The 16,449-nt window shown below is 32.8% G+C and overlaps 6 protein-coding genes across 6 annotated transcripts; 2 read left to right on the top strand and 4 right to left on the bottom strand.

Annotated features, from left to right (window-relative positions):
* Positions 1 to 16: 16 nt before the first annotated feature.
* On the bottom strand, positions 17 to 1,610 carry BX664DRAFT_46220 (HSF-type DNA-binding-domain-containing protein). The gene is made up of 3 exons (XM_051549590.1): positions 1,119 to 1,610; positions 897 to 1,048; positions 17 to 832 (listed from the first exon to the last, which is right to left on the bottom strand). Exons 1-3 carry the CDS (start codon positions 1,241 to 1,243, stop codon positions 75 to 77), a joined length of 1,035 nt encoding a protein of 344 aa, XP_051395741.1. The 5' UTR covers positions 1,244 to 1,610; the 3' UTR covers positions 17 to 74.
* A 2,849-nt stretch (positions 1,611 to 4,459) lies between these two features.
* BX664DRAFT_343818 (phosphatidylserine decarboxylase-domain-containing protein) lies at positions 4,460 to 5,990 on the top strand. The gene is made up of 5 exons (XM_051547366.1): positions 4,460 to 4,576; positions 4,653 to 4,692; positions 4,770 to 5,307; positions 5,374 to 5,552; positions 5,615 to 5,990. The coding sequence occupies exons 1-5, from the start codon at positions 4,472 to 4,474 to the stop codon at positions 5,941 to 5,943; spliced, it is 1,191 nt and encodes a 396-aa protein (XP_051395740.1). The 5' UTR covers positions 4,460 to 4,471; the 3' UTR covers positions 5,944 to 5,990.
* BX664DRAFT_343815 (uncharacterized protein) lies at positions 5,991 to 9,065 on the bottom strand. Its single transcript, XM_051547365.1, has 12 exons — positions 8,742 to 9,065; positions 8,539 to 8,676; positions 8,296 to 8,485; positions 7,943 to 8,217; positions 7,588 to 7,866; positions 7,401 to 7,497; positions 7,011 to 7,329; positions 6,839 to 6,948; positions 6,681 to 6,781; positions 6,414 to 6,601; positions 6,186 to 6,349; positions 5,991 to 6,107 (listed from the first exon to the last, which is right to left on the bottom strand). The coding sequence occupies exons 1-12, from the start codon at positions 9,021 to 9,023 to the stop codon at positions 6,049 to 6,051; spliced, it is 2,202 nt and encodes a 733-aa protein (XP_051395739.1). The 5' UTR covers positions 9,024 to 9,065; the 3' UTR covers positions 5,991 to 6,048.
* A 488-nt stretch (positions 9,066 to 9,553) lies between these two features.
* BX664DRAFT_318479 (yeats family-domain-containing protein) lies at positions 9,554 to 11,118 on the top strand (the record flags this gene model as incomplete). The annotated part of the gene is made up of 5 exons (XM_051542800.1): positions 9,554 to 9,556; positions 9,654 to 9,855; positions 9,948 to 10,102; positions 10,200 to 10,851; positions 10,961 to 11,118. 5 exons carry the CDS (start codon positions 9,554 to 9,556, stop codon positions 11,116 to 11,118), a joined length of 1,170 nt encoding a protein of 389 aa, XP_051395738.1.
* Positions 11,119 to 11,544: 426 nt separating this feature from the next.
* BX664DRAFT_389486 (nucleotide-diphospho-sugar transferase) lies at positions 11,545 to 13,628 on the bottom strand (the record flags this gene model as incomplete). The annotated part of the gene is made up of 2 exons (XM_051549542.1): positions 11,545 to 12,245; positions 12,340 to 13,628. 2 exons carry the CDS (start codon positions 13,626 to 13,628, stop codon positions 11,579 to 11,581), a joined length of 1,956 nt encoding a protein of 651 aa, XP_051395737.1. The 3' UTR covers positions 11,545 to 11,578.
* A 318-nt stretch (positions 13,629 to 13,946) lies between these two features.
* BX664DRAFT_343808 (succinyl-CoA ligase subunit alpha) lies at positions 13,947 to 15,787 on the bottom strand. Its single transcript, XM_051547364.1, has 7 exons — positions 15,666 to 15,787; positions 15,406 to 15,509; positions 15,102 to 15,218; positions 14,591 to 15,023; positions 14,372 to 14,515; positions 14,192 to 14,313; positions 13,947 to 14,086 (listed from the first exon to the last, which is right to left on the bottom strand). Exons 1-7 carry the CDS (start codon positions 15,706 to 15,708, stop codon positions 14,060 to 14,062), a joined length of 990 nt encoding a protein of 329 aa, XP_051395736.1. The 5' UTR covers positions 15,709 to 15,787; the 3' UTR covers positions 13,947 to 14,059.
* Between the last annotated feature and the right edge of the window lie 662 nt (positions 15,788 to 16,449).

Below are 16,449 nucleotides of genomic sequence, written 5' to 3'. Positions count from 1 at the left end.
AAGCATTTGTAATAATTCTACAACAGACTTTCAACATTAAAAAAAAACAAAGTCAATAGTAATGCACTGCACTGTTAGAATGTGACACTTTTTTTTTTCATTCTTTTTGGGTCCTTTTTCCCATCCCTTTTTTTTCCCATCCTTCCTCCTTTTTTTTTTTTTTTCTGTTCCTTAGTTACCTGTTGTTGTTTGGCCACATGTTGCTTCAAATGAGTAATTTCAGTGTTCAAATTGGATGTTTTTGCTTGTAATTGACCAAGTTCACGTCTAAGTAACATATATGATTCAGATCCATTCCGCCTTTCGTCCATAGTTTCATTAGTTTGATATTGATTGGATTGAGAATAATAATCATCGTTGTTATTACTTGTGTCGCTGATGTCAGTTGTACTTGTAATGTCTGCTGTTGGCGGGTCATAAAATGAGGTTGTATCTTCGTCATTATAGTCATCATCATTCGAGGATAATAGAGAGGATATTGGCATGGATGATTTGGTAGAAGAGGAAGTGGAAGGTGGATTTAATATCTGAAGTTGTTGGTGTTTTTGTTCTTGATGATGTAATGGATCCTGCTGTGGATGATATTGATATTGTTGTAGATAATGATCTCTTTCTTGTTTCTGTTGTAATTGATCCTGTTCCTGTTGTTGTATTTGACGTGGAGAATGGTGCAAGAAGGGATCTGTATTGGTAGAAATTGATTTCCTAGAATTTCGTCGTATCTTTCGTAAAGCATTCCGTCCATTTCGGTAAAACATGGGATGGTGGAATTCGCAAATCAATTGTCCATGTCTTGTACTAAAGTTGTCGTTGACCTTATGAAATCCATACACTAAAAAAAAAAAAAAAAATTAATGTTCCATTTTATTTATGTTTTCTTATATGAATGAACATACTATTGAGTTGCCTAACAAAACTTGGCCAGTTGCTATGCTTAAAGTATTGAGGAAGTACCACTTTGGAAAAACCAGGAATATCAAAGACACAAAACCGTTCTCCATCTTCAGACCATGAGATCATTTCTTGTACAGTTTGATCGTTCACCATCCTAGAATAAAGTAAAAAAAGATAAGAAGAGTTAATTACAATACATTATAATAAATATTTTTTTAACTTGCATGCAGAGTTTTGTAATGAATACTGGAACAGAAGTAGGTTCAACACGAAAAGTGAAAGTTTCAGCAGAAGACGAAGCTTGGTTTTGGTCAGCATGTTTAATAGTTGGTTCGTATTGAAACGCCATAAGAAGTCCCGTCGAGACTTTTGGTTAAGAGAATAAGTAAGATAAAATGTATATAATAATAATAATAAAAATAAAAAAAAAAAGGAACACCTATTTTTTTTTCTTTTTAATCTAAAAAAACAAAATAACCATGTATGGCTATATTGTATATAAATTGAATAGAATAAAAATAAAAAAAAAAAAAAGGAATTGGATAACAAAGAGAATTGAAAAAAAAGGGTAGTACTAAAACTAGTATATATGGAAAAAAACTGAGACGAAAAAAGCAAAAAAGGTATAGAAAAGGAAAAGAAGAAGAAGGATTAAAAAATCGCCAACACCTTTCTTTGAAAGTTTTAAGGCTCAGATTTATCCATTAACAAACAAAAAAAAAAAAACTACTAACAAAACCAATAAGGATAAACCCAAGCGTATGGAGATTCATCTTCCGTCTCCTATACATAAAAAAATCAGGGGTTTGATCAAAATCGGAAACTATTTATAGTAAAAAAAAGTTTTCATTCATCAATGATTCTTTTACTTCTCTTTTTTTTTTTTTTAATATAAATCATAAACAAATATGACTCTTTATTATACAATTGTCTTTGTTATATTAGTTATAGAGGTAATATGAAAGAACCAAAAAAAAAAGAAAAAGAGAATCATCCATCGGGCTTATATTTTATTGTTACACTTTCCTTATGCTAACTGAAGAACTTCTAATTTTTTTTTTTTTTGTTTGATGCCATTTGACATGTATATCTTTTTCTTGGGTGATGATGGTTAACTTTTAGATTATACTTTTTTTCTTATTAATGGTAATAATAACAAAGTATTATTATTAACTAACTAAATAACATTTTGTGGGTAAACTTTTATTGGACCAATAGTTGCCGTTACCATTGAAATACCAAAAAAACTTATTTCATTGGTGGTCTACTTCTCTAATGGTAAGATAAAAGAAAAAGAAAAAAATTGTTCGGATAGACCTAAATTCAGATCAATGATTAATATATATATGTTCAGATGAAATATATCAAATATGTTACCAAAATAAGTGACACGTAAGTAAATCATCATTATATATAATACTTTTTTTTTAAAAAAAAATAACAAAAAAAAGAATCTAGTTTTATTTTCATCTTATTATTAGGTAAAAAAAAAAAAAAAAAAAATACTGATTATGGTGAATGAAATTTCTTTTTATGTTACACATGGATCATACTTTTTTTTTTTTATGTCAGATGCCATCTCAAGAATTTATGTGGGGAAACAAGGAGTAGATGATGAAGAATCTTATATAAATCCAATGATATCTCATGATATGGATACTATTCTGTTTGCCAGGAAATTTTATGCTCAACGGAATGTGTAAAGAAAAAAAGAAAATAATATTTTATTTTAACCTTATAAAACTAAACTATTTTCTATCTAGATATTTATGTGGATCCACATTGTTTTTAGATTTGTAAAAAAAGAAAAAAAAAAGAAAGATGTTCTTATTATACAAAATAGGATATACTAACATACCCTTTTTCTTTTTTTTTTTTTAGAATCTTACGCCGCATCTATTTCCTTTTAAGAGAGAAAGTAGCTTTGACTGAAGAGATTATTAAGTTGGAACAAGTAAAAAAAAAAAAAAAGAAAAGAAAAAAAATCCGTCATCTATTACATATCATATTAACCAATCATATTATTACCATTTTAGATGAATCATCCATTCAAGAAAAAAACATAAAAAAAAAAATTATAATCTTACAGATTGATATGAAGGAAATAAAAAAAAAATCATTCTATACATTGCATTATTCTTATTGGATTAAATGATGATGATGATGGTATAATAATAGTAATTAGTTATATAAAAGGCATATGATGGATGATCATCGTATAACAAATCATGACTTGAATCCATTATGATGATAGGGAGAAGGATGACTCTAAATACAAATGATAATCTATGAGTGACTTTTAGGTATATTCTGGTTAAACCTTTTGGTACGATGATGATCATGATTTTTGAGAGAAATACAAAAGTATAAAAGGGATGTCTAATGTGAGCATAATGTAGAGGCATTACGCGTCAAATATTTCTCGCTATGGAATTAAACTAACCAATGAAGAGTTCATTGTTAAGCTACTTTAACAGAACAAAACACAATGGTTCGAATTTTTTAAATGGCATTTTCTCACTATGGAGCAAACTAACCAATGAAAAAGTCATTATATATGCTTAAGTGCTTTTTTTAATAGTCCAGCCAAAAAAAAAAAAAAAAAATTCCATCCCATTTTTTTTTTTTTTTTTTTTTTTTTTGGATTTCACAGCCAAAATTTTCCAACTCCCCAGCCAAACTTTAGCTGTAAAAATAAATCGTCGAGGGGTCATCAGGCAAAGTTTGGAAAAATCGATATTTATTTATTGTATATTAGCTCGCAAGATAAGTGATGAAATGGTATTAGATGATATTAAACTACTTTTTTAAGAGGAATCCAATGGTGGTAGTTTTATTGAATGATGATCATTATTGGACGAGGGATGATTGAATTGATTCTTATTTTTTAATTTTACTCTACAAACTGAGAGGTAAGGTATAAACTGTTATTAATGCAAGTGGAAGAGAACGTTTTCAGGTATGTTCAATTCAAATTCGGATGATGATGGTCGTTTGTAAGAGTGTTAAAAAGGTATAAAGATGTATACCCCATATGATGGTACAGTGCAAAAAAGACAGGTAAGATTTTTTTTAAAAAAAAAAAAGGTTTTTTGTAATTGTTATGATGATGTTGGTTGTTACGACGGCTGTGACACGAGCATGGTGGAACCGGAGTTCCTGATGGTCCCTTCTTTTTTTTTTATATTATAATTTATATGTTTTAGAGTTGCGTAGCTACTTAATTTAGTTGACAATATTTAACTATATGAAATAAAACATACCAAGTTTATTTATACTATCTCTTTTTTTTTTTTATTTTCATCAGTGTCAATAAAAAAAAAAAAGTCTCTCAGAAATACATATAGGTTATTTTAGTGATAATCGCCAAGAAAAAGAGACAAAATAAATCTTCCTTTTTGAGAATATAAAATCAACTAAAAAAGAGACAAATAGTTTCGGTTAGTCAAATGAAAAAGGTTACCTACCAATGAATGGTTACACGACTTGACGATGTTTTCATATACTTATATATAAGGTTGTTCCTTTCTCTTTTTTTTTTTTTTCTTTCTCACTTTATTATTGATAGATACATAAAATGACTATTGAAGAAGTTCAAGTAGTGTCTGATAACAATGATTTCGAAATTAACTCCGTCTTGGAGGAACATATTTCCACCAAAAATCACGAGGAGCTTATGAAGGTATCTCTTTCTCTCCCACCTCTTTTTTTTTTTTTTTTTTATAAATCCTTTTTTTTTTTTTTTATCATGTCGATAGGCTTTATCAGTGTCTGTTGAAGAAAGTGGAAAGGGCAACTGTAAGTTTTTTTAATAATAGTAATAATAATAATAATAAAACTAGGTGATAAACTGAATACCATTGTTATTTCTCTAGTTCATCAAGGTATTCATACACCATCAGCCAAAGCGCCTAGTCACTGGTATCGACGCAAACTCACAGGTTGGCTCCATCATCATCTTGTACCTGAACATTTCCGATTGGCAGTAGAAAAGAAATTCGGCGTGTTTATTGTTCTTCGCGACACGAATGAATACCATTATGAAGAAATGCCTATTTATACTCGTATTGGTATGCACTTGTTATTTGTCGGTCATCACTATCACGAAAAGTTTGTTGACAGTTCCATGATGCACCGTCTCTTCCTTCACGAAAGCTTGAAACAAGGCACTTATTTTACTGATCCCAAATCCGTCTCACAAATCCCTTCATTCATCAACCACTACTCGATCGACATGACTGACTATGTTCAACAAGACATATCCGCTTATGCCAACTTTAATGAATTCTTCATCAGAGCCATACGTCCCGAGGTTCGTCCTATTGCTGATCCAAACAATTTGGATGTTCTTGTCTCTGCTGCTGACTGTCGTTTGAATGTTTTCCATCATATCACTGAAGCTACTGAATATTGGTAATGATATATTTTTGGGATTAGATTCTTTTTTTTTTTCTAATTTTTTTTTTTTTTTGTGAAAAGGATCAAGGGTAAGAAATTTACTTTGGCTAATCTATTTCAAAATGAAGATTTGGCCAAATCATTGGATGGTGGGTCATTAGCCATTTTCCGTTTAGCCCCTCAAGATTATCACCGATTCCATAGTCCTACTCGAGGTACTGTCCAATCTATTTCAAACATCGAAGGCACTTACTTTACTGGTAACTTTAAAAAAAATAGATCTTTTTGTGATCATCCATTGACTTTTTTTTTTGTTCTATAGTCAACCCATGTACTGTTCGTGAAGAATTGGATGTTTTTACGGAAAATCACAGACAAATCATTCAAATGAAGGATTATAAGGATCGTCCTTTTGCCGTGGTAGCAGTAGGTGCTTTACTTGTTGGCTCAATTCAACTCACCAATGCAAAGAATGAAGGCGCGACGCTAGACAAGGGTGAAGAAATGGGTTATTTCCAATATGGTGGGTCTACTGTGATCTGTGTGTTTGGCAAGGATACTGTACACTGGGATCAAGATCTTACCAAGAATTCTACTCTTTCCTTTGAAACCTATGTGCGCATGGGTGAACGTATTGGTACTTTTATTTAAAAAAAAAAATAGTCTGTTCTCTTGTCCACGTGGAATAAAATAAAATCATCTATTTATTTATTTATTTATCTACAAATATACATATATATACAATATCAACCTAAACTATAATTGTTTTTGTTTTTTATGGAGGATTTTGCCAAGACTTGTCAAAAGAGAATGTACTAAGATGAAACAACGGAGAAAAATCAGTATCTATGGTAAATTTTATTTTATCTTTTTTTTTTTTTTTTTTTTTGTACCTTGATCATGATTGCTATGCCAGGTCATGCCGATAATATCAGATGCCATTTTTAATGCAGCTAGAATTTGTATATAAACACCATCTTCTTCATGATCAAGAAGAACAGGATATACATCAAGGACTTGTTTCATCAATGAGATGGCTTCCATCAAAACAATTTTCCTATATGATTTTCCATTAAAAACCTTGTCAATTTTTTTTTTTTTTTTTTTTTTTTTTTGCTTACGATTCTTCAATGGGGACAGATTCAAAAGGAGGTTGCATACCTTCTTGAATACGTAAACATTCATTATTGAGGATATAAATGGCAGACATAAGAACCAAATTGAGTGTATTGTCCAAAGAAAGAGGAGTTGGATGAACTGACATGATCTTGCTATATATCCCCATCGATACTGATCTGATATCATACCACTATAAAAAAAAAACTCAATTATGAGTATCATGTATTTTCTTTGTTCCCCCCCCCCCCTTTTTTTAAAAAAAAATATACCTCTAATTCAAGTTGATAACAGGGTCTTGGAGAAGTCATAAGGGCTGATATGTTTTTCAATAAAGGTTTGTATTTCTCTTGATATAGCCAACTTGTGTTCCCTAGAGCAAAAAAAAATCATCAATCACGAATATTCTTATCATCAGCGATATTCATACCATCCAGAAGTAGAGCATGTATTACTAAGAGAGCTTCGTTAGCTGTAGCAAGTGGTTTTCGAGTAGTAATGATATCCATGAAGCCCTTTTCATCCAATAGAAATAAGAATCTATCAAAATATAAACGAATCAGTACAACTAACTTTCTATATTTTTTTTTAAAAAAAAATACCTTTTTGCTGATTGAGAGTCTTCTATAAACTTTTTCCCACCATTGTTACATAGGTAAAAGATCACATGAGTGAATAATTTCAGAATGTTTGAAGTTGTTTCTTGTGCTTGAGAGGAGGTGACACCTGTCAATAACATTTGAGCATCAGAAGGTCCGAGCGTATAGTCTTGTAAAAGATTCTTGATTTTGTGGTACTCCATTTGGTTCATATCCGGTAATCTCTGCAGAAAAATAGACTCGCAAAGTCCTTCATCCGCATTTCTAAGTGGTAATAGTACTAATCCTTTGGCCAGATATTGAAGTGTAGATTGATCACCAGCTAAAATAAACAGGAATAATCAATTCAGCCCTTCATTGATATATATATATATATATTGATTGTATACTTACCCCCAAGCATTTCTTGAAGAAGGTGTGTAATGATATGATCAGAATATTGCATCACTAACACACATAAAAGATCCGCCGCCCGTAAAAACAACATATGCTAAACAAAGGAAAAAAGGAGGAAAAAAAAAGTAAAATAGATGAATAAGTGTATAATCGTATTCTTTTTTTTTCCTTTTTTGATAATTACCTTTTCTTCTTGAACACAGAGTTTGGTATAAAAACGCAAGATCACAAGGAGCTGGGATAATGTTGGTTTGACGCCTGTCTCATTCACCCGAGAAACACATCCAGATATATCATAGGCAAGACCTGTCAAACTGGCGTCCGTTTCTGTAATCATTTGAGGTGGCCTAAGACATTGAATAAGACGATCTTGTATCTCTTGAATTCCCAAATGAACCTGTCGTCCTGGTTCTTCACGTTGTACCTGTAAGACCGTCAGTTCGTTCAAACATCTGATGAAATCCTGTATCAACAACAACAAAAAAAAAATTTTTTTTTGTCAGTTTGCAAGTTTACAAAGCATATATGTTATTTATTACATCTGGCATATCTTGATCTTTTTTGGTTATCTGTGGTACTTCAGTATTGACAGCTCTATCGATTGATTGTTGGTTCTTTTCACGTCGTCGCTTTGTTTCCACTTGGGAGAGATGTGTTGCCACAGGTTGTGACACTTGTGATGATATAGTGAATTTGGGAGATGTTGAAGTTGGTTCAATCTTCACTGATGTTGTTGATGCAGGTGATGGAGATGTTGATAATCGTGGTCGCTTTAACCCAAAAAGTCGATTATTCAAGGAAGGGAAACTTGAATCTAAAAATAATTAAATATATATATATCAATATTTAATGATTTTTTTTTTTTTACTATTATTATCATCCATCTACTTACATCGTTTGTTTTGGTTGTTCATGTTGCTACTTTCTGATTCCGATCCAGGGTCCATAATAGTGGTACTAGTAGTAGGATTGGTAACTGGTTTTGTCGGTTGATCTACATCCATCCAATCCTTTTGAGATGCTTGTTGTAATTTTTGTTTGGCTTCCCTCAGTCCTGCTTTTGTAGTTTCTAATTCTTGTTCCTATAATGATTTCTATTAATATCTAGATCAAATAGAAGAAGAAAAAAAATTACCTTGAAGGCCAGCTCGGCACGAAGTCGGTCTGCGTTTCGTAGTGCCGTTTCCAATTCTAATTCTTGCATTCGTTTGTATTGTAATTGTTGCGACTGTTGAAAAGTTGTGTCCATCTTTCCTGTTGTACTTGTATGAGTCTAAATAAAGAAAAAGAAGAATCAGACGATAGCCTAGCAATGAAAAACAATTTTTTTTTTTTTACCGGTGCATCATTAGTAAAGTAATTTAAAGTTTCACTGGGTTCCCAGTTCGATCTTGATCCTTCATCGATTACACGTTTCTGATCGATAGTAGTCGCGTGTTGTTCGTTGCAAGTATCTTTGTATAAAGAGATTTGGTCGGTATTCGTAGTATTGGCATAGACTTGGTGTCTTTGTTGCAATTGTCGTTGTTGTTGTTGTGTGTTGCTGTATTCTACCTCTGCTTGTTCTAAAATCCTTAATAGGTCAATGTCGTCATTGAAATGCTCCTCGTCCTCTTCCATAATGGAGTGAAGAGGGAAAGAAAAAAAAAAAGAGCGTAAATCCTAATTGATTGGCAAAATGGGAAAGGAATTGAAAAAAAGAAAAGCGTGACTCGAACAAAATAAACTCTGATTGGATGTTACCCAATCCAAAATGGGAAGTCAGCTCCGTTCGATATTTTTTTTTCCTCTCTTTGTTCTTTTCTTCTTCCTCTTTTCTTCTTTAACTTTCTTGCTGTCGTTTTGTGTCAACTTTTTTTTACCATTTACCCTTTTATTATTATATCCAGAGAAGTGACCAAAGCAAGCTTGAATCAAAAACCATCATGTAAGGAAACGATATGAAGAATCAATAACAACCAACAAAAAGTTGTACCTTTATGGAAAGATCTATATCTACTGATGACTACTATATCCATTTCTAACTTTATTTACTCTTTATATATATATATGTACTTTACTTGTTGAATAGATCATTTTTATTATTTTTTGAACATTTACTCATTTTGAACGAATTCACTTGTACAGGGTAGTTTAGTCTTCCAAGGACTATGGTAAGAATGAAAGGAAGAAGGGGTGACAGAAAAAAAAGGAGGGATATATCATGGAATAGAATTGACTCTATTTTTTTTTTTTAATGGATACTTTTAGGTAGATCCCAGTCTTGATATCAAAATTACATGTCAAAGCAGTATCAACCCTGGTGCAGCAGCTATTGATGGTCATCCATGGCGAAATTGGAAAATACGATTAGTGGCAATGGAAGGAGGTAAAGAACATAAAGGAAAATTGACTCATGTATTGGATCGTGTGGAATATATATTACATCCTACTTTTGAAAATCCTCGTCGTGGTAAGTAATTAATTTGTCGTTTCATTGTACATCAACTTATCTTTTTTTTTTTTTTTTTTTTTTTTTTTTTTTTACTTCAAACTCTAATTTAGTGGCTAATTGTGAACCTTATATGCTACAAGAAAAAGGATGGGGTGAATTTGATTTACGTATTGTACTATACTTTAAGGATAATTTGGTATCTCCTGAAGTGATCTCGTTTGATTTGAATTTTCGAGCTTCCACTTATTCTGTGATTCATAAAAGGGTATGTAATGAATTGAAGTAGGAAAAGAAAAAAAAAAGGGGGGGGGGAAGGTTGTCATTATATTTAAATTTATATATTTATATTATATTGAATATAGTTTTTTCCAGATGCACCACCGGAATTCATGTCTTTACTATACAAGCAAACACTTTCACCTACTATCACAAATAAACGTTCAAGTCCATCTATGGGGGGTAGATCGATCAATAACACCAATGGCAGCAATATGAATAACAGTAACAACAACAATGTCAATACATATCATCGAAATAAAATCAGTACTGGTTTGGCGGCAGGACCGTCATCGTCCTCCGCAATTACAACAACTTCAAATTCTTCATCACAGCAAGCATCACCATCATATCATACGTCTATAACGTCATATGATTCACATCAACAACAACAACAACAATTGGATTCATCATATGATCGCTCGAAAAGAGGAAGATACGCACGGACAGCAAATGTTACAAACAATGACACAGCGTTTTTCAACAAAGCAACAGGAAAACGGAGAGATGGTTTGATTGTGGACGATGTATATACTGAACAAGACCTGGAACATGTACATCCTATTCATCGATCAAAACTAGAACAGTCAACAAGACAAGCTTGGGGCATTCCTATGGATTTGGATATGATAGAATTAGCTACTCGACTTAGTAGAATGACAGATGATCAAGTAGATGAATTCCAATCCATCATTCAAAAGACGATGACGAAGGATATGACAATTGAAGAAACAGATGGTAAAAATAATAGAAAGAGAAACATATATATACATATATATATGGGAACTTTATGATACTGATTTTTTTTTTCTTTTTTATTTATTTCCTTGGTATCAAAAAAAAACAGAAGAAATCATGGTAGATTTATATTCTCTAGGACCGCAATTACTGAACTCTCTATGGCAATACACTGAAAAATTCGATTCCTCTCCGTCAATGACATCAAGTACTTCCAAAGAAGCTGACAATAATATGAATGGCTATAACGGGCTCTTGGATACATGATTGTGTTTTTATTCTTGTTATTTCTTACTATATATATTTTTTATATTATATATATTTCATTAGTTTACTATTTATACATACACATCTTTAGTTTTGTTTTATCCATTTTTTTTTTATCTCTTTTGATTATATCCCTACTCATTTTTACTTTATCATTTTTTTTTTTTGTATAATAAACCCATTCTCCTGATATCGATGACAAACAGTTATCGAATAATAAAAATTGAAAAAAAAAGTAATGATTGAAACGAATGACATGGAATTAGACAAGTAGATGGATGATGGTATGATGATTTATAATGTGTTGATATGCTTACATGACGTGATGATATGGGACGTTGGATGTTACATTTAAAAAAAAAAAAAAAAAAAAAAAAAAAAAAAAAAAAAGAAGACAATATTTATTTCAAATACAAGTAAAATGGTGAACTAACTAATGAAAAAAAAAAAAAAAAGAATATCAGGTAATCATGTCAGGATTGGGATAAAACACAATACTATTAGGATCAGGGAGACGAGGGGCCAAAACACCTTTGATAGGATCAAAAAAATAGATAAGGATGTTAAAGGCGATCCCGGCGACCAAGAGACAAGACCATACAACGACAGGAAGGGATTGCTTGACTTGACACCATAAGATATTTTCACGCTTTCGTTCAGAAGCAGATCTAGCGCTCGTACCCCAACCCACATCCCATAGAGAAATCAAGGCCCACAGTTTGGCAGGAACCAAGCCGATGAGGTAATAAATAGAATAGAATGGGAAAGCAAGAAACCGTAGCGATCGAGACACCATCACAGAGTAGACCATCTTGATCATGGCAACCATCACCAAGGATACCAACCAAATCAAAAGTACCCAAGGAGAGTGCGCCCATAAAATATAAAAAATGGAGAACATCAGAACAAATGGATACATCCCTTGATAAAACAATTCTGCCGCCATCCATGGACTATGTTTATGTAGACTACGTGCATTCCATAATAATTCTCTATAAAAGCTTTTGGACCATCTTGTCTGTTGTTTGAACCATCGAATAAAAGTGACAGGTGTTTCCGTTTCACAAAACGCCATATGATTGTAAACCACCTTTTTTCCATGAAGAAGAACTCTATTTGTCAAATGTCTAAAAAAAAAAAAAAAAAAAAAAAAAAAAAAAAAAAAAAAGAAATCAATGGATCATCAAATTTTATATTTTTTTTTTTTTTTTTTGGAAATACCTATCATCACCATAAGTACATTCTAGACCTAAAAACCTTTGAGTCACCCAATCATCCAAAATCTCACGCAAGACGGAAGCACGATAGATACCCATGGGACCAGAGACACAAGTGACAGCACGATTGAAACTTTGAGCAGCACGTTCGATATTAAAAGCCATCCAGTAGCGTAAAGAGGACATGAAAGACAAGGCACTATCCATAGTATTCCAAATGCGTACATCGCCAGCCGCCGCACCAATGGAAGGGAACCAGTGAAGAGCACGTTCAAGTTCCAAAACTGCACGAGGATCAAACTTGGTGTCTGAATCTGTGGACACAATAGATTCACAGCCTACTGCTAACAGGATACGAAACGCTGTATACATGGCTTGTCGTTTGCCACGATGAGGTTGCATATAACATACTATCCGGGTATTCGAAGGCAGGACGGTATAATAATGAAGAAACTTGTCAAGAGGATCCATTGTTGGTGTTGTTGGGCATGATTCAAGTTCATAATGTCGACCTTGCAACTTTTGACGTTGTCTTTCCTGAACAATAATTTCTATTTTGGATGGCTTTTTCTTCTTCTTCTTCTTATTGTTGTTGTTGTTGTTGATAACAATAGTGTCGTTTTCTCCTTTCACACTCCTGTCGGTAGTTATGATACTGATATTTTCCGAGTTATCCTCATGAGTTGATTGATTGGCAAGAGTAATTGATTGTGAGTAAGGTAAACCTAATTGTTTTTGAACAAGTTCCAATTGTTGAGGATGTCCAGTAAAGAGATCAGATAAAAGATGAGGAAGGGTCACGACAGGTTCTGTAGGAAATATTTTTTGGAACACCGCTGCCATTTCTGCATCTTGTGGATCGTTGCCATCGATCACCACGACCATGATGATAGGATCAGGATATTCTACATGACGAATGGATTCCAAACAAGCAGCAAACAAACCCGGTTCTTCACGATAACCAACTACAGCAAGGCCTAATTTGGATGCTTTACGTCTTTCGCATGATGATGATGATGATGACACGTTATTTTCATTTTTTTCAAATGATGAAGAAGAGGAGATAGGATCAGGTTGATTTCGTCTATAATAAGCGACCATACATCGATTCAAAGAGGCAAAGATCAATTGTAAAACAACAAATGAAAACACAACAAGACCATATACACCCAATGCCCAAAAGGAATGCCGAGTGAGCTGGACATGAAGTATGTAACCGATAATGGCTGGGGCAACGAAGATACAGGATATCACAAATGAATATATTATCTTTAGAGGTGTTGTCCATATCATTTCTTGCTAGTGATTAATTATCTATAAATAAATTAAAGAATACATTCAAGAAATACCGAGAAAGATTAACATCACTAGATTTCCCAGTTTTCGATTTTGTTCTTTTTTTTTTTTTTTTTTTTTTTTTTTTTTTTGCTACTACGTTCCGATATCAAACAATACTGTCTCACTCAATTGATTAAACTGTATATATGTATTCGGTGAAACGATCATCTTATACCATTAAAAATAAAAATAAATCATTTACCAAGTTGATCATAAAAGAAAAAACATCTCCGAGGTCAATAAATCAAACTTGTTAAAGAACGACAACAACCATAAGAAGTATAATAAAAATGATTTTATTTTGATACACGAAAGAAAATAACAATAATGAGGAGCGAAAGGAAAAAACAAAATAATGTATACAGTTGGTGTTGATTTCATACTGCTTAAGCCAATCCAGCTTCAACCATAGCCTAAATTAACAAAAAAAAAAAAAAAAAAAAAGAATTAATAGTGAACATCCGTTTTTCATTTTTCTATTTTCTATCTTTTTTTTTTTTTTTTAAGAAAGGACTTACTTCTTGAAGGGTAACACCCAACTTGGCAGGAGAAGGAGTAACACGGACACCAGCATTTTCAAGAGCCTTAATCTTATCTTGAGCACCACCCTTACCACCAGAAATAATAGCACCAGCATGACCTGAAAAAAAAAATTATATAAGTTCAACCTCTTTTTTTTTTTGGATGATTCTTCTTACCCATTCTACGACCAGGAGGAGCAGTGACACCAGCAATGAAGGAAACAACAGGTTTGGGCACAGCACGGGTTTGATTGTATTGTTTAAGGAAATCAGCAGCAGCTTCTTCAGCTTCACCACCAATTTCACCAATCATGATGATACCTATATATTTTGAAATTAAAAAAAATAAATAATCAAAAATAGAATTATTATTTCTTTTTTTTTTTTTTGGTTTACCTTCGGTTTTATCATCTTCTAAAAAGACGCTAAGACAATCAATAAAGTTGGTGCCATTCAAAGGATCACCGCCAATACCAACACAGAGAGTTTGACCAAGACCAACATCAGTGGTTTGTTGCACAGCTTCATAAGTCAAAGTACCAGAACGAGAGACAATACCAATCTTACCCTTCTTCAAGATGCTACCAGGCATGATACCAATCTTGCATTCTTCGGCATAGATCATACCAGGACAGTTGGGACCAACCAAACGAGTTTTGGATTGAGTCAACAAGGCTTGCTTGACACGGACCATATCATGTTGAGGAATACCTTCAGTGATAGCAACAACCAAAGGAACTTCAGCTTCAATAGCTTCCAAAATGGCAGCAGCAGCACCAGGAGGAGGAACATAGATTACACTAGCATCAGCCTTGGTTTCTTGCACAGCCTATAAAAATGAAAATAATATATGCTTTTAGTTTCCTCCTATCTATGTATAATCCTGCTCCTTTTATCAGATACTTACTTCACGGACATTGGCAAATACAGGTAAACCCAAGTGAGTTTGACCAGCCTTCTTGGGAGACACACCACCAACCATATTGGTACCGTATTCGATAGCTTGTTGAGAATGGAAAGTACCCTATAAAAGAAGAAGAAAAAAAAGGTTAAAAAAGTGAACAAAGAAATAAATCCATCTATCATTTTCTTCTTTTCAAAAAAAAAAAAAAAAAAAACCAAAATGACTAACCATCCTTTCCAATCCATACTATCTCCCCCTTTCCTCTCATTTTTCATCTTTTCTCTTTTTTAATATTATAGTAGTTTACCTGTTTACCAGTGAAACCTTGACAGATAACCTTGGTGTTCTTTCCAATCATCAAGTTCTTGGCAGTGGATTCATAACCGGTGGTAGCAAAAGAACGACGAGCAACTAAAATGAAATAAAGAAAAGGTATAAAGTCATTAGAATAAAGATTTGATAGAAACACGATATAGAAACAAAAATAAGTAATTGTTTCTTTCTAATAATATAATAATAATAAAGTACTTGTTGTGAAGGGGGAGAAAAAAAATAAAAAAAACTTACCGGCGGCAGTGGATCGCAAAAGAGTAGAAGCGGATGGGAACATTATTGTATATGTCTAAAAGTGTTCCTAAAAAGAAGAAGGATTGGTGGAAAAAGGGAATAGAGAAAAAAAAAAAAAAAAGAGTGGAAAAGAACGGAAGAGGGAAGAAAAAAAAATTTTGTTATTGAGAAAAAAAAGTCGAATTCGGGATTTCAATATGAATTATGGGAAAGTCAGGGAAAAACAAGTTAAGATATTTAAAAAAAAAGAAGGTTTTTTTTTATTGATCAATAAAAGAAGTATGTAAACTACGTGATGATGAAATACCATTCAATTTTTTCATATGATTACTACTACTATTATTGTTACTATCCATTTCATCCAAATTTTCACTAGTACCAGTTTGTTCGGTTGTTGATGATGATGATGATGATGGTTGTGAAGTCGAGTTGTTAATCATATTGATTGAGGAAGAATGACCCATATTTGATGTTCCTACTAAATTAGAACATTGTCCACTATTACTATTTCCATTGTTACCACTATTACCATTCATGATCATCGATGTGTTGGAAGAACTAGACCTTCGTCGTTGATGATGGCGGGCCCAAATACTACTAGTGGATGCTGATGTTGAAGACAATGTTGTTCCGGAACTAGCCGATGCGTTGCCATGAAGAGCGGAACCTAAATCAAGTCGAGACAAGTCGCTACTGAGATTGCCTGTTTCACTGGATTGTTCACCATATAATAAAAGTGCATGTGTGGAATCTTCTGAAGATGGTATACTATTCGTTGGTGCAT

The sequence above is a fragment of the Halteromyces radiatus genome (genome assembly GCF_025201355.1).
Source record: "Halteromyces radiatus strain CBS 162.75 chromosome Unknown BX664scaffold_12, whole genome shotgun sequence".
Lineage (NCBI taxonomy): Eukaryota > Fungi > Mucoromycota > Mucoromycetes > Mucorales > Cunninghamellaceae > Halteromyces > Halteromyces radiatus.
This window is presented reverse-complemented; position numbering and strand designations above follow the sequence as displayed.

Excerpts from the sequence above, each read along its gene's own strand:
- BX664DRAFT_343815 (XM_051547365.1), bottom strand. The coding sequence starts at position 9,023 with ATGGAAGAGGACGAGGAGCATTTCAATGACGACATTGACCTATTAAGG. Across the intron at positions 8,677-8,741 it reads ACTTTACTAATGATGCACCG|ACTCATACAAGTACAACAGG; the intron begins GTAAAAAAAAAA and ends TTCTTTATTTAG. Across the intron at positions 6,108-6,185 it reads GCATAGCAATCATGATCAAG|TACATTCTCTTTTGACAAGT; the intron begins GTACAAAAAAAA and ends GTTTCATCTTAG.
- BX664DRAFT_46220 (XM_051549590.1), bottom strand. The coding sequence starts at position 1,243 with ATGGCGTTTCAATACGAACCAACTATTAAACATGCTGACCAAAACCAA. Across the intron at positions 1,049-1,118 it reads TTCATTACAAAACTCTGCAT|GATGGTGAACGATCAAACTG; the intron begins GCAAGTTAAAAA and ends ACTTTATTCTAG. Across the intron at positions 833-896 it reads TTTTGTTAGGCAACTCAATA|TGTATGGATTTCATAAGGTC; the intron begins GTATGTTCATTC and ends TTTTTTTTTTAG.
- BX664DRAFT_343818 (XM_051547366.1), top strand. The coding sequence starts at position 4,472 with ATGACTATTGAAGAAGTTCAAGTAGTGTCTGATAACAATGATTTCGAA. Across the intron at positions 5,308-5,373 it reads ACTGAAGCTACTGAATATTG|GATCAAGGGTAAGAAATTTA; the intron begins GTAATGATATAT and ends TTTTGTGAAAAG. Across the intron at positions 5,553-5,614 it reads CGAAGGCACTTACTTTACTG|TCAACCCATGTACTGTTCGT; the intron begins GTAACTTTAAAA and ends TTTGTTCTATAG.
- BX664DRAFT_343808 (XM_051547364.1), bottom strand. The coding sequence starts at position 15,708 with ATGTTCCCATCCGCTTCTACTCTTTTGCGATCCACTGCCGCCG. Across the intron at positions 15,510-15,665 it reads TTTGCGATCCACTGCCGCCG|TTGCTCGTCGTTCTTTTGCT; the intron begins GTAAGTTTTTTT and ends ATTTCATTTTAG. Across the intron at positions 15,219-15,405 it reads AAGGTTTCACTGGTAAACAG|GGTACTTTCCATTCTCAACA; the intron begins GTAAACTACTAT and ends CTTCTTTTATAG.